This window comes from Oreochromis aureus, linkage group 7 (genome assembly GCF_013358895.1).
Source record: "Oreochromis aureus strain Israel breed Guangdong linkage group 7, ZZ_aureus, whole genome shotgun sequence".
In the NCBI taxonomy this organism is placed as follows: domain Eukaryota; kingdom Metazoa; phylum Chordata; class Actinopteri; order Cichliformes; family Cichlidae; genus Oreochromis; species Oreochromis aureus.
The window spans coordinates 36,088,711-36,114,431 of record NC_052948.1 but is presented as its reverse complement, the minus strand read 5'-3'; the positions used below and the strand labels follow the sequence as shown (position 1 = coordinate 36,114,431).

The 25,721-nt window shown below is 39.0% G+C and overlaps 1 protein-coding gene across 7 annotated transcripts in view; it reads left to right on the top strand.

Moving 5' to 3' along the window:
- Positions 1-25,721, top strand: part of vav2 (vav 2 guanine nucleotide exchange factor) — a 188,248-nt gene that overhangs the window by 138,629 nt on the left and 23,898 nt on the right. For all 7 annotated transcript variants that reach the window (XM_031739005.2, XM_039615025.1, XM_039615023.1 and 4 more), the window contains exons 4-9: positions 2,381-2,449; positions 10,189-10,294; positions 12,420-12,518; positions 14,999-15,067; positions 16,754-16,854; positions 24,338-24,437. In XM_031739005.2, the coding sequence (XP_031594865.1) occupies positions 2,381-2,449; positions 10,189-10,294; positions 12,420-12,518; positions 14,999-15,067; positions 16,754-16,854; positions 24,338-24,437 (544 nt within the window). The remainder of the gene's footprint in view (positions 1-2,380; positions 2,450-10,188; positions 10,295-12,419; positions 12,519-14,998; positions 15,068-16,753; positions 16,855-24,337; positions 24,438-25,721) is intronic.

Below are 25,721 nucleotides of genomic sequence, written 5' to 3'. Positions count from 1 at the left end.
ACCTCTGTTTAACATGTAGCAGTTTTCTTCACCAGGGATGCGCTCTGAGGCTTCACTTTATTTGCAATGAGATTAGTTTGAGCAGCTTGAGAAGGCGAGACAAAGACTGAAAGCAGGTGTTGCACTCCTAAAGCGTGAAAGTTGGAAACCGTGCACATAATTGAGGCTCCCCCCTCCCTCCCTTCTAGCACTGAATAGCCAAGAGACAGCTCATCAGAGGTGTACTGATGAAATTATGAACATAGTTCAATTGTACCTCGTTGCACCATTAAGAGAAATGAAAACAGCAGCACCGGACAGAGCTTGGCTCCGCAAAACAACACAGAGGTGATAGATACGAGTGCATATCTCCACAAACTACTATGTAATTAAATTTTGCCCTGCGGGACTCCATTAATAACTTATAATATAATGCACATTTCATTGGAGGGGGCCTTCAGATGTGGGTGTGTTATTGCACTCTGGAGGAAGCACCCTGTGTGCTTCATAACAGTTAGCGAGAAGGTAACATAAATCAGATGAGGCAGTTTTTTGTTAGTAGTACTTGTAATTGTCTTTTGAAAATACGCGTTTTAATGAAGTTACAGCACTTAAGCATGGAACAGTTAGCAGAATAAATAAACCAAAGCGGCTCATGCAGTATTGTGCGTGTGTGTTAGTTGACCTTTGACTGTCTAGCTGAGCATTCATTACCCTGATGGCTGACACGTTCTAATTACACAAAGGCTAATTACTGGTGTCACACATACACACAGCTTCACAGAGACGCAGTCCACTTCAGTTGGCTTTTTAGGAGGGCATGGAACTGAGTCTCACTCATCTGATCATATCATAGGATTAAACACAGTCAAAGGATTTCAAAGCTGTGCGCTAACAGAGAGGAGAGTGCTTTTATGAGAGCTTTGAAGGTCTTGTCTTGTATCATCAGCTTACTTCTCAGTCTAGACAGTGACATCTTTTTCATTTGCTTTCCCTTTTGTGCTCTACTCTAATTCCTAAATTCTCCCACATGAAAATAACCATCACTTTATTTGTTTATTTATGACAAGCCGAGAAATACTTGATCCCAGATTTGGGAAATGATGCAGCAGTTAAAGAATAAAAAATTAAGTTAAATGAACTGAAAATGACTTAATAAATGTCAGTAGAGTTAACTGCTTTAATTCTACTCTGTGTTTAAAAAAAGGCAAACAGAGAAGTGAGGCTTACTGCCTCATAATTGTACAACAATACCTCATCACATATGAACAGCTTTAATGTTGAAAGAGGAATAACATGTGATTCACCTGAAACTAAAATGCGATGCCTTCCAAGTGAAACCACTTACAGTGGCATAAAATGGAGGGGTCCAAGGTCCAATTCTAGTGCTCTGCTTTTTCTGGGAAACCAAAAAAGAAACCATGCTTTACTTTTCTAAAAGCTGTTATCATTGTATTAAAATAATAATAATAATTGTAGTATTTGTGTGAGCTGTAAAACAACATGAGTGTGATGGATTTGGAGACTTACATAAGGTTTACTGTTTGTTCTAGGGTATAGAGTGTGTGTCATAATACACAAACCGTTTCTCTGCCATTTGTGTTTTGATGATTAGCACTGATCATGACCTCAGTGACTTTAATAGGTTTCAGTTGTGCACAGCATTAAGCTAATAGGCTATAATCTGCAGCGGTCACAATCTGCTCTTTGTAAAAAAGAATATTTAACAGCGTTGGTCGTTTGAGATCTACACTGATCATGCATTTAAGAGTGAAGTTGGCAGAAATCTTGGAGATAAAGATATTGTGTTTATTGGTTTAGTTGATTAATCTTCCACTTCTGTGCTCTGCCACTCCTGTGGAGGATTGTTTGTTGACAGTGTTTGCAGGAAAGGGAAATTTCAGTTGATTCATGTAAGCAGTGAAGGTCGCATTCAGCTTGGTCATTTTTTGTATTTCATATTCCTTTACATTGCCCCTGAGGGTCCTTGACAAGCTGTCCAAAAACCCTGTGAGAGGATATATGAGCCACCTGCCTAGCCATCTGAAGAAAAAAAAAGTGTATTCCTTCCTGAATTCCTGAGAAGGTTGGCTGGTGGAAGATGGCAGATTTTTTCTTTTTTTTTTTTATCTGCCAGTAGCAGTATGTTGATGTGTTTTGACAATGTTGTTTGTGACTGATGGGGTCCTCTGTTGAATAGATTCTGCCCCTGTGCTGTTGAAATGATGGAGCAAAGAGTGGCAACCTGACAGATGTAACATGACGTTTCTGACTAGTTATTTTTCTACCTGGAACACTGAGGTGTTGCAGTGATAAAGCATTTTGTACTCTGTCTCACTCTCTGTTTTTTCTTTTGTTTTTTTTTTGTGTGTGTCTGCATATGTGTGTGTGTGTGTGCCAGACCTTTTCCATCGGAGGATACTGCTGAGAATGAAGATGATGTGTACCGGAGCCTGGAGGAGTTGGCAGAGTAAGTCTTCTTTTCACCACAAACTGTTTTTCGTCACCTAGGGGGACTTTGTGTTATTTCTCCGAAGACTTTTCCTAACCCTAAATGTAACCATGAACACCATATATCCTAGCAAACGCTAACCCAGTCGAGGGTGTCCTACTTAAAGAGTAGGACATGGACAACCAGGGGGAAATGTAGACTGAAACTGAGTTCTGTAATTTAGATTTTTGTGGCAAAGATGAACACAAAAGGCATTGTTTCAAAATATTCAGATTTATAAAGCTATTTAAGTTTTTTCATTCTGATTTTATGTTGTAAGAAATCAGTAATATACATTTTATAGTACTTTTTCAACCGCTTTTTCTGCATCTACTAAAGTGTGAGTGATAATACAGCATATGGTTGTTTTTCATTTGTTCTTTACTGCCATTTTTATGTAAAGTTTTACATTGTTTTTTCTAATCTGAATAGGCTCACATGAATTACCGGTTATATAATAAAAGCATCTGACTATGCAACACTGCTCTACCTGTCGGTTATATGTGACGCACCTCGCGAAGTTTAAAAGTGAACTGTGATTGTCACCTCCGCCAATTTCCTCTAACTGCTTAATTACATACGCATAGAGCCTTCTGTCACTCTTCCTGTTGCCACGGTAACACCAGCATCACTCCAGGTTTGGCTGCGTCTATACCTCCTTCAGTAACGGGTTGCCTGGTTTGGTGCATAGTAGGTGGGTTGGTGGGTTTTTCTGTCTGTGAAAGATGCGCTCAGAGTTGGCAGCGATGACAGCAGCCGCTCGACTCGGATTAATGGAAAATAATTAGTTAAAGGCTTTGAGATGGGTGTCATTCATCACAGAAAGATAGGAGGGAGGAGAGCGAGTTATAGAAAGGCGTGCATGCGAGCTATAGATATATGCCCACTGAATACATAATCATCCTTTAGCATCTTCTCATGCTAGCCAAAAAGGCTAGTAATGGATTTAATTCCAGATATGAAGCCCTGAAAACTTGGAACATGGGCTTTTACCATGGAAAATAAAAGAAAAGGAAAAAAAAGAAAAGAAAAAGAACATACTGAGAGGCTGCTTTCCTTTTTTTGTTTTCCTTTTATTTAGAGAAGGAGTTTTCAAGTAGTGAGACACAGAGGGAGAGCCAAGGTGCACAGATACGGCGTGAGGTGAAAAGGACAGCGTGGATGCAGGCTTTCTAAAAATAACACAGTGTGCTCGCAGATTGGCACACAAATTGTACTCCTTATCTAGTACAGAGCAAAGAACAATGATAAATAGAGATAAAAAAGAAAAGAAAAAGTTGGATTACAAATGACAACCAACGAAGTGCAACAGCTTGCAGCAGGAAAAGAGACCATGATGCATGGCAGCAGCTATTTCTAACACCTAACATTATCATTAGGAGCCCTGCAAAACTGATTGCAAATCAATAATTGGCTATAATTTTTGTGAACAGTAAATTTTATATATCAATAGACATTTATGTAAATAGAAAACAGCAGGGAATACTCCGTAAAACTGGCTGAACTGTTATATTGAGCCTGTCTTGTTCCAGTTTATCCACTTTGTGGGCTTGCCTCCCTCCGATCTCTGTATTCATGGTGTGTAGCGTGAGCGAGGTCGGTGCTTTTCTCTCTTCACATTCTTCTTTATAAACTCCAATTCTGTGTGTGGGAGAAGAACTTATAAATCATGTTTGGAGCCTACCTAAGAACTTCTGAGGTTCATCAGAATACCGCATGATTTTTAACCAGAGAATTTGAAAACTTGTGGAATAATGGCATGAAACCCGTGAAACAAAATTTTTTTTGTGTGTATAATAATAAAAAAAAGTCAATCTTATTCAATGCTCCCTGTGTTTACCGTGGTTATAAATACACCTGAAAAGTGACAGTGGTGTGCACTGTCCAGGTTGCTGAAATTACTGCTGAAAGATGCGCTGGTTTTAGTCAGTGTGTACCTCAGCAGCAACAATAGCCCAGCACAGCAAATAGTCACAGGCGTTCCATTATGACACTTGTTATCGACTGCACTAGTGTCTTGCCTCTAACTTTTAACCTCCAAAATTTCCTTTCTCCACTGATGGGTTTTAGCCTCTGTAACCATGGCAGCAGGTCGAGTTAATCTTTTCTTTTTCCTGAAATGGTCAGTGGTGTTGTAACACTTTGCTCTTTGTGTAACCTGTAGGTCCAGAGGGCTGGGTCTTATTAAATTAATCATGCTGCTCTCTAGTGCGGCTGCTCTTGACCTTTTCCACTGAACATCTATGCATTTAGTTTCGCCAATGGACACACGCATAATTGATTCATCAGCATGTCCTTCACTTAATACAGTTGGACACAGTAGCACATAGGCCACGCTAGCAATAACCCTGCTCTCAGAGGCTTATTAATTAGTCTGAAATATTGATGCGCACGTGATTTACGACGGGTGCGTGACTGAACTGCGAGAGTGAGAGAGAGGACAGCGATAATCTTCCCGCAGTAATAATTTTTATGGATGTAAAACTATTCTGTGCAACAAGCATCCCAGTGGAGGAAAATGGTGCAATGGCAGGACATATGGTGTCATAAAAACAGTAGCATGTAGGAAATAATACTGCAATATTGTCACCAAAAATATTAAGTGTGGAAAAGAAAAGCTGTGTGGGAAAAGTAAAACAGAAATAATACAGCAAACAATAGAAATCAATAAAACTGCATCATTAAGTTTGGTGGGTGCTAACCGCTTTTGAGCGAAGTCTGTAAAAATGGATTTTGACTTGAGTTTTAAAAACTGACCTTATGTCGGCTGAGATGAAATGGCTGCTCTGGCCGTTCATGTAAGAATGAAATCAACCTTTAATGACTTGGTGAAGTTCAGAGATTGTGTTTAATGTTTTTTTTCCTAATTCGCAGTTGTCAAAGCTTTTGCAGGTGATAGGGCCTCTCCTGAACGCAGTGAGGATGAAAAAGAACATGTTTCTGCTTGGCTGAAGTTGTTTTCACTCATGAATTGCAGACGTCATCACGTCACAGTGGTCAAGTTACCCTTTTTTACACGTAACACACAAGAAGAGAGAGAGCTCACATCAGGCACTTTCTCACCCCTGCAAATACTGCTTGACGGGTGCTGCTTGGGTAGAGTGAGGCGGCAAGACATGTGATGTCCACTTCTCGATTACATGAAAATTTCATGTGTAATTTTAGGCATGTGACGGTTTGTCGCAAGAAGATTTCCATAATTACAATATCATGGCCGAAGAATGTCAAATGATACTTCAAGCGGTCATTATGGGCTAACCCAGAAATGTTTAGTGCAAATGAATGGAATGGAGATTCCCTGATAGGTGCACTTATGGTTTATTTGTATATGATGATTTGGCATTCTGCTGGACTGTATCTGTTTCCACAAGTATACTGTATGACTCAGATAGAGGCCAGCCTTCATCCTAATTGAGGTCTCACAGGTTAATATGTTAAACTTTGTGCCTCTCCCCTCTGGCCTTCTCAAGTCAAGTCCTCACATCGTTTAGCTGAGAGTTCTTCCCATCTGGAATGACTCCATCCTGGAATTGACAAACCATGAAATCAGGGTGGATCGGGCACAGTCGCCAAGGGACTCTTGCTCTGCGAAAGGAACACATAGATTTCCATTCCGAAGCATGCACTGTCACAAGCCCTTTGTGTCACTCTTTTGCAGTTTATTTTGCTCCATTAATCCCTCAGGCAGGTTGACATGAAAAGTCAATAACATGAAGTGAGCTCAGTTAAGGTTTTTTTCCTTTCTTTTCCTTAATGCAAGGTATTAAGTAGCATCATGTCTCTAAATTGACTGGTATTACGTAGTAATATAATTTATCATATTTCAATCTTTACAATCAAGGAGAGAAACTGTGCTATTAATGATATGATATGCATTGCTGCCTTTTTGGAAATAGTACAGTATTGATTCCTCTAAGGTTATCAGAATCTGTGCCAGAGGGTGGTGATATCAGGTGCTTTCCCAGTTTTTTCCGTCAAACTAATGTTTTATATATAGCCAAGATTTCTTTCTATACATTTCCAAAGTATATTAGCGTCCCCATGATGCAGTATTTCATGCAGTGTAGTGAAACTTTCCCTGCTCATGTGCACATGATCAAAATGCAGTGAATGTACTATAGCGAGGCACATTTGTGGACCTGAACCTTAAGAAAAGTTCCAGGTTCCATTTATAGTACCTTGCCCCAATATCTGTGCTCTCCTCTGTGGTATATGTGCCAATCCCACAGGCTTTTTTTCCCCACATCCCAGCGAGCTAAACTACTGCCCCATTTATTCTGATTTTGAACCGCACAAATGCAGTTTGGTAGCTACAGTGTGGAGGGCCAGAGCTGGAGCTCCTGAATGCAGAATATTGAAGCGGGAACAAAGAAAAACAACTTTTGAAATTTAAATAAAAATACACAAAGCAGCCAAGCCTTCAGAGACATGTGCTCAGTAGCTCAGATATGATGAGTCACATTCTACTACCCCCATTCAGTAATGTTAACTCTATGTCATTGAAGGCCGGAAGCACATTACAGCAGGCCAGTTGCATGCAAGCACACTAGACAGCCTTTAGCCTGTCACTGTGCAATCAGAGAGAAAATCAGACCTAATTTGTTAGTCCTTAGGTCCTCTACTTCCATTCCTTAATCATTCACTGTGATGGTTACACATGTGCACATGCACATAAATGCAATTTTTATTAAGTATAAAGAAATAAGCTGTATAATTCTCATGTGACTTGCTAAACTGGATAGAAATATGTTCCTGTTTTCTTGCTCTCTCCCTTTCTAACAGTGTGTGTACACACAGACATACCTACAGTGTATACACACACAGATTTGATTGATTACACAGACTATGTTGAACAGCCACATCATTAAAACCACCTGCTGGGTGGGTATATTGCTCATATTGGACCAGAACAGCACAGACGGTCCCACCTGGACGTTTGGAGCCAATGCTTGACGTCTTGCGTCTTGTCAGGCAGGGCCTCTGTGGCTCAGGATTGTACCCCCCAGTCTTCTCGATTGCATTTAGATTTGCAGAGATTGGAGGCTGGATCAATGCCTTGGGCTGTTTTGTTGTGTTCCTCAAGCAGTTCCTGAGGAGGTATTTGTGGTGTCCTGTGCTTGTAAAACCTTAATAGCAGCATCCGCCCCCAGGGGATGTGCTTGTTCTTGAACAATGTCAGTGGGTGGTGCATTTCAAAAGGAAAATACATACAAATTCCTGGACCCAAAATTTCCCAGCAGAAAAATGCTCAGCAGTGTGGTGATGATTGCTATTCACTTTACTTGTTAGTTGCTTTAAACATTAATGATATGACAACTGTTGTAAAACACCTCCCTTCCAATGTTGTCTCAATGCTATTTTGCAACAATCTGTTATAATCAACAAGGAAAATGTCATAATGAATATTGGTTGTCTAAATGCGAGCAAAATAAAATATTGTATATCTGTTGGCATATAAGTAAAACACATATTAGTAAAACTTGGCGTGATGTTTTGAATTTGGATCGAAATAAGAAAGAGGAAAAGTTTAGCTTTCATAATCAGTTATGCATCTGGTGCATCAGTGTAATGCAGTAATTACTCATTAATCATTAATAAGAACATGCATATATTTTGAACTTACTTGCTAAAAATGATCAGTGACAAACTGAATAACTAAGAAGAAGCTAACAGATGTTAACAAATGTTCCAGTGAGCCAAGCTTCCTCTAATAGATAAAAACGAACCAGATATTACAAACTTTCTATTCGATCTCTTAACAGGCAACATTCATGTCACTGCACTAGACCTCCCTCATATAAAGCTCTTTCTGAGGAATTAAACAAAAACATATGTGAATTACCTGCTTTCCAAAGAGCCTTTCTGTCATGCCGCTCATCTGTGTCTGTGGAGAGTACTGTAGTCTCAAAGTTCAGAGAGGAGATACTGAAGGGACAGCATCAGGTGGCCATTGTCCTCCCACGCAGCCTTCTCAGTATTCAACATGAGACACTTTTACTTAATGAAGAAAGATGGAGCACAGTGCTGATAGTGAACCAAGTCACCTCAATTAAAACTTCAAACGCACCTGAGCACCAGCATTACGGTAAAGCTGCATATTTGATTGAGGGCATTTCTCTCACTTCGCTTTTTTTTCTCCCCTGACAGCTCGTCTGTTCAGACTGAGTGAAAGCAGCGATGCCATTGCCTTGATGGCAGGTGTAGAAGGTCACATCACAGTGGATGGAATCCACCAACCTACAAACAAGATTTTTTTAGACCTGTGCTACAAAATCTCATTTTCAAATATGCATGAATTAATAAATCTTATGAAAGCTCAACAAAATAACCAATTTCAGTGATCTTAAAGGGGAATCAGGATTTTGTGCTCCGGATCTGGTTGTTTTGGTATAACGGCAGCCGGGTTATGGCCCCCATTAGCCAGACTGCAGTGAGGTTTGTGCTTCACGAATGCACAGACAGGCAGGTTTATGTGCTAGGGATCACATGCACATCCATTTGGAGGATGCAGCATTCATCCAAGAAGAGCAAACCCTCTTCTTTCTTGTTCTCCCTCAGAGAGGTCAGAGTACAAAACAGCATCCCCTGAGCTGGTGTTCTGCTCAAGGACATTCAAAAAGAGCGGATGCTCTCTGAGCCTCAACCTTAGGCGTCCTTTTCCTGAGGATTTCAGGGCAGCGAAGGTTGGGAACTATAAGAAAAGATGCAGGTGGATGGTACATTTGTGTGTCCTGGTTGTCAACCCTCACAGAAACTGGAGTTCAGCACAGAGCGTGGAAGCAATTAAGATATTTTTTTTCCTTTAGTGACTAAATTTGCATCCCTTTTGGGAGTCAGACCACCATTAAAGTTAATAACACACACATATTTTTAGATGCATATGATATTTCCCATGTTCACCATGAATAAATGTCCATATATTTGTTTAGAAATCACGATCAAAGCATCCTTCAGAACCAAGTACAGTAATTAATAGCTTATTCATCATGCTCTAAACTAATTACAAAAGAATGGGCTTCACCACTGAAGTTTGCTGAATCTATGGCAACTTATTGTAATACAAGAACATTACGCTCCCTGTGTCTGAATACTGCCTAGGTAAATGGAATTTTGTTTAAACAAGCGAGCGAGTTCAAACAGTTGCCCTCCGTTATTTAGCAGGCAACTCTACCTTTATTTATTTACAGTATTTAATCATTTATTTCCCTTTTGCGACTTAAAGCTCCCTTCTTATTAACTGCATCGACATGGGCCCTTTGCCAAAGTGTTTTCCTGCTGCGGGATCCCTGCCGCCTCAATAAGTTTCCCAAACAATAATTGCTTATACGGAGCAGGGGGAGACACAGTTTTGGCTCACAGAGCATGAGAATCTTTCCCAGGAGATCCTCCTCTCCACAGTAACTGTCGGTGCTCTGCTGGCTGCTTGCCTAATTAAAGGTCAGTGAGCTAGCTGGGTGCCAAAGCAACATAAATACATTAAAGAGAGATGCCACTTCATAACTTATTGGAGCTTTGTGAACACCAGATTCTGTGTTCCCTTGCCTGGATCACTAGTATCCTTCAGGCAGGGCTTGTTAAGGATAACAAGCTGGTTCACCTGCTCTGTGCACTCAAAGAAGTTTGACGTGGAGGTGTGAGAAAAGACTGTTTATCATTTGGTTTTGAAGGTTGGTGGTTAGATGGACTTGTTCATCTAAAGTGCATGTGTTTTCCCCCAGTGAACATGACTTGGGTGAGGATGACATCTATGACTGTGTGCCATGCGAGGATGATGGGGATGACATCTATGAGGACATCATTAAAGTGGAAGTACGACAACCCATGGTGAGAACTCTGCCCTGTTTTATTATTAGGGATTTTTTTTCTTTTCACAATTACTGACTGCGTTTTTTGTTGTTGTTGTTTTTTAATATACTGTACAAATGTGCTACGTGAAGGTCTATGACTAAATCACTGCAACTCTCCCGACTCTTTGGAAGAATTTTCTTTTGCATGATTTCATTTGACCATAACGAATTGCATTACAGGAATGCAATGAACTAATAGTGCCAGAGGAAACACCCCCACTCACTTTTAACTAGCTTTAGATTATTTCTGTGGTCGACCTTGTCATTGTCGTATGGTATCTGCATGACATCGTGTCTCTAAACTCAACTGTAGCAGATGTCTCTTTCATAATCAGTGACAAATTTTTACTTCTGACTTGCTTTGCTTTTCTCATGCTGCAGATCAGATACATGCAGGTGAGTGCCACTGTGCTTGTGACTCACAACACCCTGTCAGCAAATTCCCTCCACCACCTTATTTAAAACCAACTCCTAGCATCCCAAGAGAAAGATCTGCCAATTAAGTTACTGACCGTTGGACCGATGGTGAACGATACCCCATCTGGTTCAGTCTGACTCAGAGCTAGTGACTTCAGCTCTGTGACTGCAGTGCTAACTGACTTCAGCTACCATTGCCAGCTGCCAGACTAAAGCAAATAAACAATATCCTGCTGGCTTCGAACCCTACTTCTCGGATTGGTTGATCCTGTGCTGGCCTAAGGCCTGGACTGGACTTGTATTTTTGCATTGTTAGTGCCAGTTTTCGTATTACCAGCACTGGTTATCAACAGCCAGATCTACTCCAGATGGCTTAGATATTAATTCCTCAGTCAGGGTGCTCATAATCATACTACAACATAAAAAAAGAAAATCTATGGAAATGAAGCCTATGTGTGTGGGTGTGTTTCGCCATGATCATCAGGGTTTCTCACTTACAGTATACTGTTCTTTCAACAAAGCATGCACATATATAGACATTTGAAGATGGAGACATCAGGCCCTCTGCAGAAGTTTGACTCTTTGTCACATCTTAACCTGGCTCCATCACAGCATGCCTGCTTGCATTGTTTTGCCTTGACAAAGTTGGATTCATGTACACATGTCTTCTTAAACAAGCTAACCCACACATACAGTGACTCCCAAAAACTCATTATTTTGCATCCGTCTGTCATAGCCATTGTCATCACCATCTTTAGCCATGGCACCAGCTGTGCTAAATATTTAGAAATTCATCTTTGACATAATCAGATACATTAAAAACATCTTGCCCAAAAGGAGAAACGTTTCATCACTCATCCAGTCAGCTGACTGCAGGTTTCCCCAACCCTATGAACAATAGTTACATAACCACTGTTTGTAAAGTTGAGGAAACCTGTGGGGAAAAACTGCATGCAGTTGAACAGAATCAATTCTCTTGATTATCGAGCATGTATCAAAACATGTATCTAATTTTACATTTATTTCTGCTTGTTTTAACAGAAAAACAACAATAATTGGGTGTTAGATTTTTGGGGTGGTTTAGATTTGTTCCTATTCTCTCAGCTTTTAAAAAATGTATTTCTTAAGTGTGGAAAAATCATAGGCTACATAAAAAAAGATGTTGATGATGATGGGTGGATCATCCTGGCAAAGGAAAGCACAGCTGACTATAAGTTGTGTAAACTGTCAGATGAAGTCTAAATTCATTTTGTCAGTATTTCATTATGTTTGCAGAGTAAAGGGGTTTACATGCAAATTGACTAAAAGTGACTGTATTGGAAGACTGCACTGCATTATCTCTTGCTGATAACGCAAGTCGACGGCCTTGATGGATTACGCGACACAAACACTTTGTCATAAGTCTGCTAATAGCTTTCCATACAGTTGGGAATTCATAAAAACAACAGTCAGCTGTTATAGCAGTAGTTTCAAGCACAGGTTGAAGTAAAGTGTTGCAGAATTTGACTGAAACATCAAAACATTGTGTGGTCTTTTAAATTGCCAACTAGTGATGCTGACCCTGTTATTTTAGCCTTTAATGTACTCTAAGTAACATGTAAAAAATAATCACTGAAACAATTAGTAATATATAACTGTTCAAAGCGATTGTCGTCACTGATTATTTTATCTGATTCTCACTACAGAAAATGGGTATGACAGAAGATGACAAGAGAAACTGCTGCTTAGTGGAGATCCAGGAAACTGAAGCAAAGTACTACAAGACTTTAGAGGACATTGAGAAGGTGAGTTTACGAATACAGCTCTATTTGAGTTTCTGATAAGCGTGCATTTTCACATTGGCACAACCATGCAATGCTTGAATTTTCCTTCGTCACTTCTTTGTTGGTGGTTCAGACCTTTGAGCAGGGTCACAGCATGGAAATGTCATATATATTTGAAGACAAATGTCATGGACGTAGATCAATATGATTATTATTATCTCAGCTTCCAAGGATGACACTGATCCCTAAGCCTTTAAGTACACATCACATATGAGAGAACATACTCTATATGTGTCGAGGAAAAATAAATATTTCTGAAATAATTAATCCTAAAATTTGTTTATGCTTCTCCACCCACCTTAAAGGCGTTTTATTCTTTGTGTGTTGAAGTTTATCGCAGGTGATTGCTCTTACTCCACACAGTATTTGTATGAAAGAGTGTAATGATCATCTCTGACAAAGAGAAGGGAGCAGCGTCGGATTATATTTATTCACAAGGCTCTGCTGCAAAGATTGCCTGCTCTGTGATTACATTTAAACACAGTAATTATATCAGGTCATGGTAACATTAGCTGTGACTTATTCACATCGAGCTTAGAAAAACTGATTTATACTTTGCTGCCTACAAAGGGAATATACTACAATAAAAATGAAGCTATTCATTTTTATTAATTTTATTTTTTATTTTACTCACATATTCCACTAGAACATTTTAAAAGGTTATATTTATTTTTCTGCACCTACCCTTGCACATTATTTTCTTATTGTCTTTAGTGCTGTGCAAAAATCTTGAGTCACCTTCATTTCTTTACATTTTCTTTCCAGGGAGCCAGACTTTTTTTTTTTTTCTATTTTTTCTATTTTCTTTCTTTTGTGTGGTTTTTTTTTTTTTTTTATTTTATTGGTCTTGAGCAACAGGTCTTCAGGTTTTTCTGCAAGTGTTTCTTCTTTGGACAGTGGCTGTCTTTTGTTTTTCAGTGATGTTTTTAGTACAGTCCTTTTAGCTGACTGACTTTCAAAATAATTTGAATAGTTATTTAAGTCACTTAAACGACTAAAGCAAAAAATAGTTCAGGCATTAAAAAGACACCTAACTCGAGAACCACTGCTGTCTGCACATAGCAGACAACTTGGCAAAAAAACTGGTTTAAAATGATATCTTTAGGCATTTTGTTAATAGTAATCTAGAAAAACTAGTAAACAATATCAAAAAAGAACCACGTGAAAATAGAATAAAAATAAATGAAAACATAAATAACAAAAGAATGCCAGAAGGCCTAACTGAGAAAGAAATGTTTTTAACTGCTTTAAATGTCTTGCAAGAAGCCCTGAGAACATCCTAAAGACTAAAAGTATTACAAGAAAGCTTTTCTAAGAGAGTTCTGTCTGTCTTGAATTATAAATTTGGCCATACCAAATACTGGCTGTCAAGTTCAGCAGAATTGTACAAACCTTGTTTTTCCCCTATATTCTATATTTCCGTTTATGTTTGTGTGTTTCAATAAATCACTATGCCTATTTTGGATTTTCCTAACGAAATATAAAAAAATGGATGCAAGACTTTTTTTTACATTACTGTATAATGTGTCTTTGTGGTACATGTCTGTCTGACTAATTAAAATAAAAAATAATAATAATAATATTTAGCAGCTGTAACACAGAAAGCTAGAAACAGCCTTGACTCTCACCCTGCTGACACAGTTTCTTTAATTGAGTTAGCACATTTAAAACATTCACTTTTATGTAATTGTAGCACAATTGGTCACAATTCATTTTAGCTTATTAGGGAATGACATTGAAACATTCTCACAGTTATCCAGGACTAAAGTCTCGGTGTGTCTTCTGAATATGAGCCGTGAAGTTTGCTGTTGCAGAGAGGAGATTTATCACAGGACACACAACATTTTACAAAGTAGTATGATTACCGTTTACCGAGAAAATCAAAAACAAATATTCTGTCTATAACAAGAAATTTTCTATGCTCAAAGACTCAGATCCTCATACACGCACACAAATTCACGCATACGTTTGAGCTTTCACGGTGTAGTAATAAACCATCGCTGAGATCGGCGCTGCTATCGCATCAGTTTCCGCGTTGACAGATTTCATTCACGATTTCATGGAGCGCCACAAATCATCCGCTCCGCTAATTTCATTAAACTAAATGTGCATCCTGTGTTTCCCACACCAGTCTAAATTAGAATAAATAACCTTCTTATGATCAGAGGACTCGTTAGGCTTAATTGAGTTGGGGTTAATAAACCCAGTCATCTTTGCGTTGCTTCTTAGTTGATCTATTTGTTATCATTATGATGATGAAATGTGACAACCATAAAGCAGCGTTAGAGAAATAAAAAGCATATTTTTTTTCCTCTCTAAGCATAAGTGGACATCGTAAACAACAGCTGTATGTATTTATTGCACACTTAGCCCTCAAAATGATTTTTTACAACACAAAAAAATCGCTGATTTTCTTTTTTCTTTTTTTTTTCCCCTCCAAGAATTACATGATCCCACTGAGGCAAGTCTTGAGTCCACAGGACATGGAGGCTATCTTTGTAAACCTGGAGGTGAGTAACCAATCTACAAGACAACATAATGCCAGTGCGGCACACCTGGATGCGTTTCACACCAAGCGAATAACTCGATATGTGTATGGATGGCTGAAAGAATGATGGGATCTATTGTTTATATTTACTGTATATTAAGGGTGCAAAGCTGTGAAAATTCATGCTTTGCTTTGGGCTGAGTGTTTTGTCATTTCTCAGTGTTTTCATCACGGCCAGAGTCGAAAACAGTCAACATTCCTGCCGAGAAAATATGCCTCATTGGTGTAAAATACCACCACGCACTCTGGACCACATGTGGTACAGAGTTGCATTAAATTATGTTAATGAGTCACACTGTTTTCCTGACCTGTAACAAACAAAGCGGCTGTAGTTTATTTGAGTCTCTCCTGTAATGAGTATTTATAGTTCAATTTGGCCCTGAACTGTAAATACTCATTGTGTTTGTTTTAATGTGTGTCAAAGTATTCCCGATCAAATTCTCTATGAGCAATGACCAACATTTGCTAGAAATTACATTGCCCAGCTTCTCCCAGGTTTATGCATTATGAAAGCTGCAGACTGCTTATGGAGATTTGAAAGTGGCGATAAAGTAGCAGGGATTTTGACTTGCTTGTTCATGAGAAATGTTAAATAATCTTGGGTTATAAAATATATTAAATAACTGTAATATGCTATAAATGTTTAGTCACCTTTGTGAAAAAAGTCTGTACTGCTGATCTCCTCTGTTCTCTTTTTCTGGGACATAGAAGCCACATAGACACACAGCTTTCCGACAATTAGGCAGCATAACCTAAATAGCAAAGATTATCACATTCAGAAGGAGTGTGTTCTCCGTCTCTCCTAAAAATACAACTTCTCAACTATATCTTCACTTAGCAATCTGAACGAATTAGAGTTTATTAGTGAGGGCAACAATGTGTACTAAATGTTTCAAGATGAGTTCTTGTATCAGTTAATTAAACTTTATTTGTCCCTTTCATCCTGGTTGCACTTTGAAGTGCTTCACACAGGACCAAATAGCTGAATATCAGACAGAGCATTAATGCAAATATCTAATCAGCCACTCAGATGGCAGTAACGCAGCACATTAAGGCATGTAGACACGGTCAAGACCTGCTTAAGTTTAAGTGGAGCACCAGGGGCTGAAAGGTGATTTAATGGACTTTCAATGTGGTATGGCTATTAGCTGCTGGACTGGTTGGTCTTGGTATTTTAGAAACTGCTTATTTGGTGGGATTTTCCCACACAACCATCTCTAGGGTTTACAGAGAATGGTCTGAAAAAGAGAAAATATCCAGTGAGCAGCAGTTGTCTGTGAGAAAGCGCCTTGTTCATACCGGAGGTCAGAAGAGAATGTTCGGGCTTTTCAAGCTGAGGAAGGCAACAGTAACTCAAATAGCCACTAGTTATAACCAATGAATGCTGAAGAGCACCTCAGAATACAATGAACCTTGAAAAAAGATCAGCTACTGTACTAAAGCTACAGTTTGCACAGCCTCACTAAATTTGTATAGTACAAGACTGGAAAAGTTGTCTGGTCTGATGAGTCTCAATTTCAGCTACAACATTTGGATTGTAGGATCATAAACAACATGAAACCATGGATCCGTCCAGCCTTGTATCAATGTTTCAGGCTGGGAATGATGATGAAATTCTACTTTCTTTTTCTTGTTATTTTTCCTTTAGGATGTGATCAAAGTCCACTTTGCTCTCTTGCGAGCCATTGAATTGAACGTGGTCAGTGGAGGAAGCGGCCTGGGGAAGATCTTTCTCGACTTCAAAGAAAGGTTGGTATCCTGACATTGCTGTGTGCTGTTTGTTCATAGACATCCTGTGCTTTTCTGTGTTCTGTACACGGGGTGTTAAAATCCACTTATAGTTTAGAGGCTGTGGCATTTTTCTGCCTTTACTTTCAAATTTAGGAAGCAGCATCAAATTGAGGATCCACGGATCAGTGGATTGAAGGGATTAGTGTTCAAGGAAGAAGTCGATTAAAATGAACCGGTTTAATGAAAAAGCTGAGAGAGCATGTACACCATTGTTGTCCATCAGAGTGTATACTCAAAGGATTGCATTAGCTTGTCAAAATTATATTACTTTGTATTAGTCTTTCCACTTATTCGACCACCATCTATCTGTTTTACCCACATATTAGCTGTTCTGTGATTTCTACTGTCAGGTGCACAGGAGGTGGTTGCTATATATATAGATATATATATATATATATATATATATATATCTCTTCACATTTAAAAACAACAGAGCTGAAAACTGCCTAAACATTTAACAAATATCTTAATAAATGAATATCTGTTTGAAGCAAATCATAAACAAATTCCCAAGGGCAGTAAAAATAATTTTCTCCATTTCTGCAAATAGGTCTCAGTCAGTATTCAGAGCTGTTGCCAAATATCTCATTGTTTCACTTGGTTTAATAAAATAATGTTTTACAAATTAATACAGAAATGACTTGATGAGAAGGTGTTTCCAGCAGTGTGGAGATTATGAAACCCAGTGAACAGTTAAAGCTGGGGGTTATTGGCAAACAGGATTTTCTCTCAGATGATCTCAATCTCGCCCAGCTGTGGAGCAATGTGTGGATAATTTGCATCCCTGAGGGGAGCAATGATCCCCGCTAAGGCGACTGCTTCATAGCTAATGGTAATGATGATAGCTTCTGGTCTCGTTTATGATTCCATACAGTGCTATGGTTGTGGCGCTCTTGTGAATAACACAGCCATTACGGCGTGAAAGCAAGTCACACAATGCAGCGCATGTGTTACCTGTCCCTGCGTCCATAAGTACATTTTCTATTCCTCTGCACAGTGACAGCACAGATACTTTTCCCACCTCTCTGATGCTTTTAACCGAAAACATTCACAGCACTTCTCTGGGTGACATCAGTTTGCATAGGTAATAGGCTCTTTTCAGGCCTCTTCTTTAAGCCTTAAGGGACCATGTAACATAAAGTCGGTTTGACAAAAGGGACTGTATTCCTGTTAAAAGGCAGAGACAGGCACATACTCTCTCCCTCAGCCTCATACATGCATCCACAGTCCTACTGTTTCTCCATCCTCATTAAGCTCATCTTACTCCCTGGTCTGATTCAGCAGTGGTAGGAAAACTTAATCTGGCCATAGGTCACTAAAGGACAAGGGGAGGTTGTCACATGATCAGACGTTTGTGGAGGCATGCAGAGGTGTTTTAAAAGGGAAAGTACAGGAAGGGAAATCTCATTGGAAACATCTGTAGTTACACCAATTCTATTGTTTATTGAGGAAATATGGTTTAAATTTCTTGTTTTTATATATACGTATATATCTATATATATCTTTTCCATCTGTATACATGCTGTATCTATACTGGATAATATACTAATATTATAATAATATACTGGAAGAAGAACATGAACATGCCTGCAGGCTTGTCCTACCCATTAAAGTGCCTGTAACATTGGTCACTGTAAGATGATAAGTCTAACAGTCAGAATTACAGTTTATTGTAAAAGTGTTGGATGGAACATTGGACAGGCGGGTCAATTTATTTCACACAAAACTGGGAAGAAATCAACCTGTCTGTACACGCTATGCTGTATGATGGACAATGTTGTGTTGAAGCAAAGAGCTCCATGACACTAAAATCAAATGTTGCTCTACACTAAGACTTCCACTCTTTTGAACAAACAGAATGGCATTAAAGGGGCACATACAGTGCTGTAAAAATTAAATTCAGTTCAATTCAATGTTATTTAAACTGGATCACTATATAAACACATTTTATTTATATAAAACCAAGTCAAAGCGAAGGGCCTTATTTTGTAGTGTAAAGACCCTGCAATAATACAGAGAAAACCTCAACAATTAGACGAACCTTTTTGAGCAAGCACTTGGCAACAGTGGGAAGGAGAAACTCCCTTTTAACCAGAAACCTCTGGCAGAACCAGGCTCAGGGAGAGGCACCCTTTTTCCAAGATGGGTTGGAGGTGTATTTGCCCCCTTGCTGATTTTTTTTAAATTTTTTTTAGTAATAGTCACACTTAAATGTTTAAATCGTTAAACTAATTTAAGGGAACAAGGAAAAAAATATCTAAATCTACCTGGCCCTTTGTGAAAAAGTAATGTCATCTTGTTATATCTGGCATAAAACTAACACAACATTTCATAAAAAGAACATCATATCAACATGGTGGTGGTGGTGGTGTGATGGCAGGCGGCTGCTTTGCTGCTTCAGGACCTGGATGACTTGTGAAGCTGATGGTACCAGGAATTCTGTCTCTACCAGAAAATTCTTAAGGAGAGGCTTTCAGTTCAAGAGCATTTCCCATTATGCAGCTGCACAATGATCTGAAACATCCCAGCAAGTCCATCTCTAAATGTCTAAAAAAAACCCTCAAAAAACAACCAATTATTAGGTTTACTTTTTCACATAGGGAAAAAGTAAACCTTTGGGATAGCTTTTTTCCTCTTGATAAGTAAGATCATCATTTAAAAACTGCATTTTCTATTTACTCAGGTTTAAAAAAGAAATCAGAGAGGGGACAAATACCTTTTCACAGCACTGTACAGTCCGCATGTTGTTTGGTAAATGGTTTTTAAACTTCGGCTTCTGCTTCGTTCCATTTATATACAGATTTCCTAATGACGTACGATTCATTGCTACTATTTACCATTACCAACATTTGTCACAAAAGAGATGCTGGGTTATTTTAAGACCATTCATTTGATTTGAGGAACCTTTACGTCAGAAGCTTTGACTTTCTCACTATGATTGACGTGTAGACCGTCCTCATTATGAGCCACAGTGGTGTCTTGTCTCGCCATGGCGATAGACAACAGTGACCATGGGATTTTTATTCACACAGCAATGCTCTCTTCATTCATCTTGGCAATTTCCTAAGGACCTTGCTTTGCATAATAAATTTGGTTATCTATGCTTGTAAGTCCCTGTGACCTTTACAACAATGTGCTTGTATCGTTTTTTTGCCTCACGTTGGTGCCAAAGATGAAAAGCTTTTTTTTTTCTTTTTTTTTTTTGTATTGGTCTGAATGCCATGCTGAAAATGTCACTGGTTTATATGCTCAATTCTTAAACAGTCAGAACCAGGCAGAATGGAAAAGTACACTCAGAGGAAGCTCTATAAACTAAATGGGCATCTAAGTGCCCTCTTGTTGATGCACTCATTTGCAACATTCCCCAACTCATTTCCGGAGTAATCTGACTCCCTGATATCCAAGCAGTGCCTAATCATGGCCATGCTATGAGGCTCTTTAGTGGAGGTCTTTGCTCTGTGTTCTCCTCCATTTGCTGTGTGCTGGATATGTTGAGTAGAGGTGAGAGGGTCCCAATGCCATGTGTCAGAGAATATTAGCTAGTTCCACAGCCTGTCACTTCTGCTTTGCTGGGAGGTTTCCTCACTTGCCTGACTCGCCTCGCAGGGCTCCACAAGGGTGGGGGTGAAGGCTCGGAACACATTTACTCAAAATTGCATTTCCTGTGAGATAACATGCACGATGCCATCAGAAGAGGCCAGCACAGCAGGGCAATATCACCTGCACTGAAAAGAATAAAAACATGAAGTTTCTTCCTGCACTTGCAAACTCCTGTTTATTTATCTACCCTTTCCGTGATGTTTTCCTTGCGTGGGCTGCTGGAGCCTGCAGGTATGCTAATGGCACAGAGGGAAACTTACCAAACGGTCATTTAATGAATAGAAATATCATTATTTTTCAGTGGAAGGTAAGTATTCACATTGCAGATTTTGTGGTTGACCACTTCTTGTTTCCCTCGCTGTAATCAGCTTTATAAAAGTTGTTGATGTTATATCTGATATAATTTTTTCCCCAAAAATTCATAGTCCTATGTACTTCAGAAGCCCAGTTAAAAGGGGAGGGTAGCATCAGGCAGGGCAGCCAGCCATAAAAATGTTTCCAAATGAAACATGCAGTTCATCAATAGTACATAAGAGGAACAGCTTGGTTTGAGCAGTTAGGAGACAAAGTTAGAGAGACGAGGCTGAGATGGTCAGACATGTACAGTGGAGGGATAATGGGCAAAGGATGTTGAATATGGAGCTGCCAGGTAGGAGGAAAAGAGGAAAACTGCATAGAAGATTCATGGAGAGGGTTGGTATGGCAGAAGAGGATGCTACGGTTAGGGTGAAATGAAGGCAGATAATATGCTGTGGCAACCCCTAAAGGGAGCAGCTAAAAGAAGATGATCAGGTTTTTCTCAAGTCTGTACAGAAGGAAAAAACCAACAACAACACAGTATTCATCAGTGTGCTTCAGCATTAATGGCAGATTTTTGAATGCAAACATTCAAGCACATATTCCAAGTCGAAAACTGGTAGTAATGAATTGTCACCAGTTTTCAGCAATTTGTTAAGAGCCGTGGTTAAGCATTGAGTGTATTTATCACCACATCACAGGCTAATTAGAGCTGGCTGGGTGAGAAGACTGCATGGATGCTTCAGTGTGCTTGTGTGTCACTAGCAGTTTGGTTTCACTATCTCAGTTAAAGAAGATGACAACACTTTCAATTGGCCTCTCACAGTTCAGATAAAAAGCTTGTTATTAAAAATGTTCATGTATCCAAATTTTGTTGTGTCCAAATATAGTTTTTGTGAGATTTAGTAATTGTTGGGGTGATATTTTGGTAATAAAAATAGATGTAGACAATCTTTTTTCATTTATTGTATTTTATTTTATATACATACAGAATTTAACTGGTTGCCTTTTCATGATGCTGAACACAAACAGGCTGATGAAATATAGCAATGTAATTGGCAAATAGCAAGAATATTGTACTTAACTTGACACTGTTACTTGTTAAAATAAGCTTTAAAAACTGTTTGAGTTCCATAAACTTCATTAAAGCTTTGTATAATTACATTGGTACCAAAGAACACTACACTAACCTAAAGAGCACTCAACCCTAGAAATATGAACGTGATGTGAAGCTAGTGTTTTGGAGGGCTAGTAGGTGCCGTGGGAGGTACCAACACTGAGATTAAACTCGAGCTACTTGGCAATGAACAGGTGGCCTAGATAAATTAAATGTGCAGCAGAACCAAAGCTCGTAGCTAAAATAGTCTCAAAGACTTGCACACTGAAGAATGGCCTTCTGTTAAATCGACTCACACGAGAAAACAAATCAGTCTTTCATTAAATCACTTTCATTCACTTAGTTCTTGTTATTGTTCTGAGAGAAACATAATTTGGTCATTGAATAGAGTTTGTTTATTAAGGCCATGGATTGGTAATGAAAAAGAAGCAAGCTCTAGCCTTCACAGAACAGGCCTTTAGGACAGTGTAGCCACATTTGCTCGCTGCATAACTTAAAGAGTAGCCATTGTTCTTCATTTTGTTCATCTTCACCAAGTTTTTAAATATTTCTTATAATTCCCATACTGAAATTAAATTGCGTCATTTCTTATGCTGCTATTACAAAGTCCTTCATGTCCCATTAGGAGCTGATAGCTCACTATAAGATTTGTGACCTGGCACGTACCACTATGTCCTCACTATATCGCACAGTCTTAAAATTGATCAAGGCCACCATTAATCTCAATCACTGCGTCGTCAAAGAGGAGCTGGAGCTGAAGAGAGCTGTCTCCCAGAGTGTGGATCACATCTTAATCAGGGGCTTGTTAGCCCTGGGCTTAACCATAGCTGGAGCCTGCGGGGGGGGGGGCTTACTCAAACCTCTGTCTGGACTCCAGTTGAAACTCCAGTGATCATCCCTGGTTGATCTCTGTAGAGCGGAGGATAATCAAATGCTGAATGGGTTTGACAGAAATGCTGCTTTTAAGGTGAAGATGTTCAGTGTTCAAAGTTTCAACACTGAAAAAACGTTTTGTAGCCATAACATTTTAGAACCACTGGAAGAGAACAATTAATCATTTAAAAGGAGACTTTTTGCTTTAATATTGGAGATTTGTGTTTTTAAATGCAGAATTTTTGAAATACCCATTAATGACAGTTTAAACATGAATAGAAATGGGTAACCTTAAGTTAAATATAAAACAAATACATAATATGTATCACTATGTAAAACCAGTTTTGTTTCCTGATTGCATCACTACCAAAGTTCCCTGGTTGGTCTGTTTTTGGTGCCTGTTATTCAGAGCTATCAGAGGCTTGATTAGACTTCAGGGTGCCAGCTCTCTACACCGCCTCGCTGGCTTAAGATTCAGATTAAGAAGCCTATGTGCCAACTCTACCAAGCTGGGGGGGGGGTTGCACTATACCAGCCTGTGCCAGTGCCCTACTTTCACTGAGTAAGCGCAAAGAATGTTTGCCACGTGCAGTGGCATCCTCCAGGCAAGATGACTTTGAACTCCCTCCCAGCTAAACCCGTAGATCTATGTCAGTGTCCCATTGTAATATCTAATGAACTCAGCTCTCATATCCTCACTACTCAAAATTAAAAGATTTTTTTCTCTCACACACTGATAAGAGGAGCTCTGCAAACCAACTGATATAAAGCCCTGACTTTCATTAGTACGCTATGATTATAGCTTATTGGCAAGAGCATGCCGCCCCTTCAAATATTTCCCTTGGATGTGAGTATATTTTTAGTCATAATGCATTTATTCACACATGCATTTATCTGTACCCGTTAGTGCTAAATGACTCTTACAGTGACTTCCCAAATTATATTAATAATCTTAAAATGAATACGTTGCCTGAAGGTCCATATACTACCAAAAGATTCTAGTTTACAGCTAATTGTGGACAATTTTGACCTGTGTTTTAACAAAGATATTATAAATGTCATAATTTTATATGTTAACACGAGACTTATTAGTCCTTATGAATCCTTATTTTTAGACTGCAAACACTACACTGAGATTAGAGGTTTTATGAGCCCACTTTCTCTTTTCCTCACAGAGGACGAGCAAAATTATGCAAATTATAATCTCAAATGTCTCCTAGAAACATTAATGTTTTATTATTTGGACCTCCAGCATTTCTAAGGCCACAGTGGGACATTTGTGAGTGGATGTAGCCATGATCCTTAAAATAAAATAGCTGTAATAAGAAAGCCTAACATTTCAAAATATTGCTTTTGTTGTGTTCGAGATTATTCTGGGAATTATGTGATGTGAATGGGTGTGGCCACATTGTTATCCATACCTCTTTAATATACAAATGTAAATGTTTGTGTCCTTGTACTGTTTCTTTCGAGAATATCAACTGTAAACATTTTATACAGTCTCCTCATATTTCTAACAGAGTAACTGGATTAATGAGTTTTTCACATCCCCAGGTTGCTGATCTATGGTCAGTACTGCAGCCACATGGAGAATGCCCAGAAGAAACTGGACGAGCTAATAGCCACACGGGAGGATGTCAGGATTAAAGTAGAGGTAACATCCATCTCTACACACGTTTAAAATGAATGTCGTACTCAGAAGGCGTGGTATTTGGTACCAAATTATCTGGTCTGAGTTGGCAGACAATGACACAAAAAAGTAAAAATATGCTGTGAGTAGCATTTGTCAGGGTGAAAATACCTTCTTCATGCCAGAGGTCAGAGATCATGGCCAGATTGTTTTCTAGCTGATAATAAGGCAACAGTAACTGAAAAAAGCATGTTACAACCAAGGTATGCAACATCTTCTCTCAATCCAAAATGTGACCAACCTTAAATCAGATGACCAGACCATGTGCCGCTCTGGTGAGTCTGGATTTCTGCTGTGACACTTTAATGACAGGATCAGAATTTCCCTTCAAAAATAAGATGGCATGGATTTATCCTGTTTGTGCCAACAGCTAAGGCTAGTGGTGGTGGACTAATGGTGTGGGGAACATTTTCTTGGCATACTTTGGACCCCTTACAGTACCAACTGAGTGTCATTTAAAAACCACAGCCTACCTGAGTATTTTTGCTGATCATGTCCATCCATTTATGACCACAATGTGCCTGTCTTCTAATGGCTGCTCCCACAGGATAATGCACCATGTCAAAAAAGCTCACCGGGTTCCAGAGTGTGGTAGCCAGCAAAATTATATTTACAAATTGTTAAATGTTCCTGCTGACTCCTGGCACCAGTGTGTGGAGATACATTATTATATTACAGCTGCTGGATAGTTGTCCACCTGTTTTGATATGGCATTATAGCTAGTGTTTTGCCCATGCACCATGTGCAAACACCACAGGGGAAGAGAAACATATTTCGGTGTATTGCATTACTACTAAATTCATTGTGTGCCAACTACAGAAAAAGGACAAAGTGATGCAGTATTTCTTTTAGAAAGTATACTCAAATCTAACATTTTCTATCAATCCAGAGTTGCAGTCTTACAGAGTGTATACATGTTCTGAAGAGTTGTACCAACAAAATAGGCTGCTTTAGAATATGGCCGTTTCACAATCAAAGCCCAACTCAAAAGTAAAATTTACCGTTGAATAAACAATGACGATGAGTAAATAATGACTTAAATAAATTCATCAGTGGGGCCAAGCTTTGCCTTTGTTAGGCAGAACCTATAATGAAGTCAGATGTAATTTGCATATTTGCCCCTAGAGCCTTAAAAATTCTGAACATTTTGTTATACTGAACAAAACGGAATATTAACCAAACAGGGATGGGTTGTGGTGGATCTTGATTGTATTGTTAAATTTCCTTGTGCACAGGAAAAGATGAAAC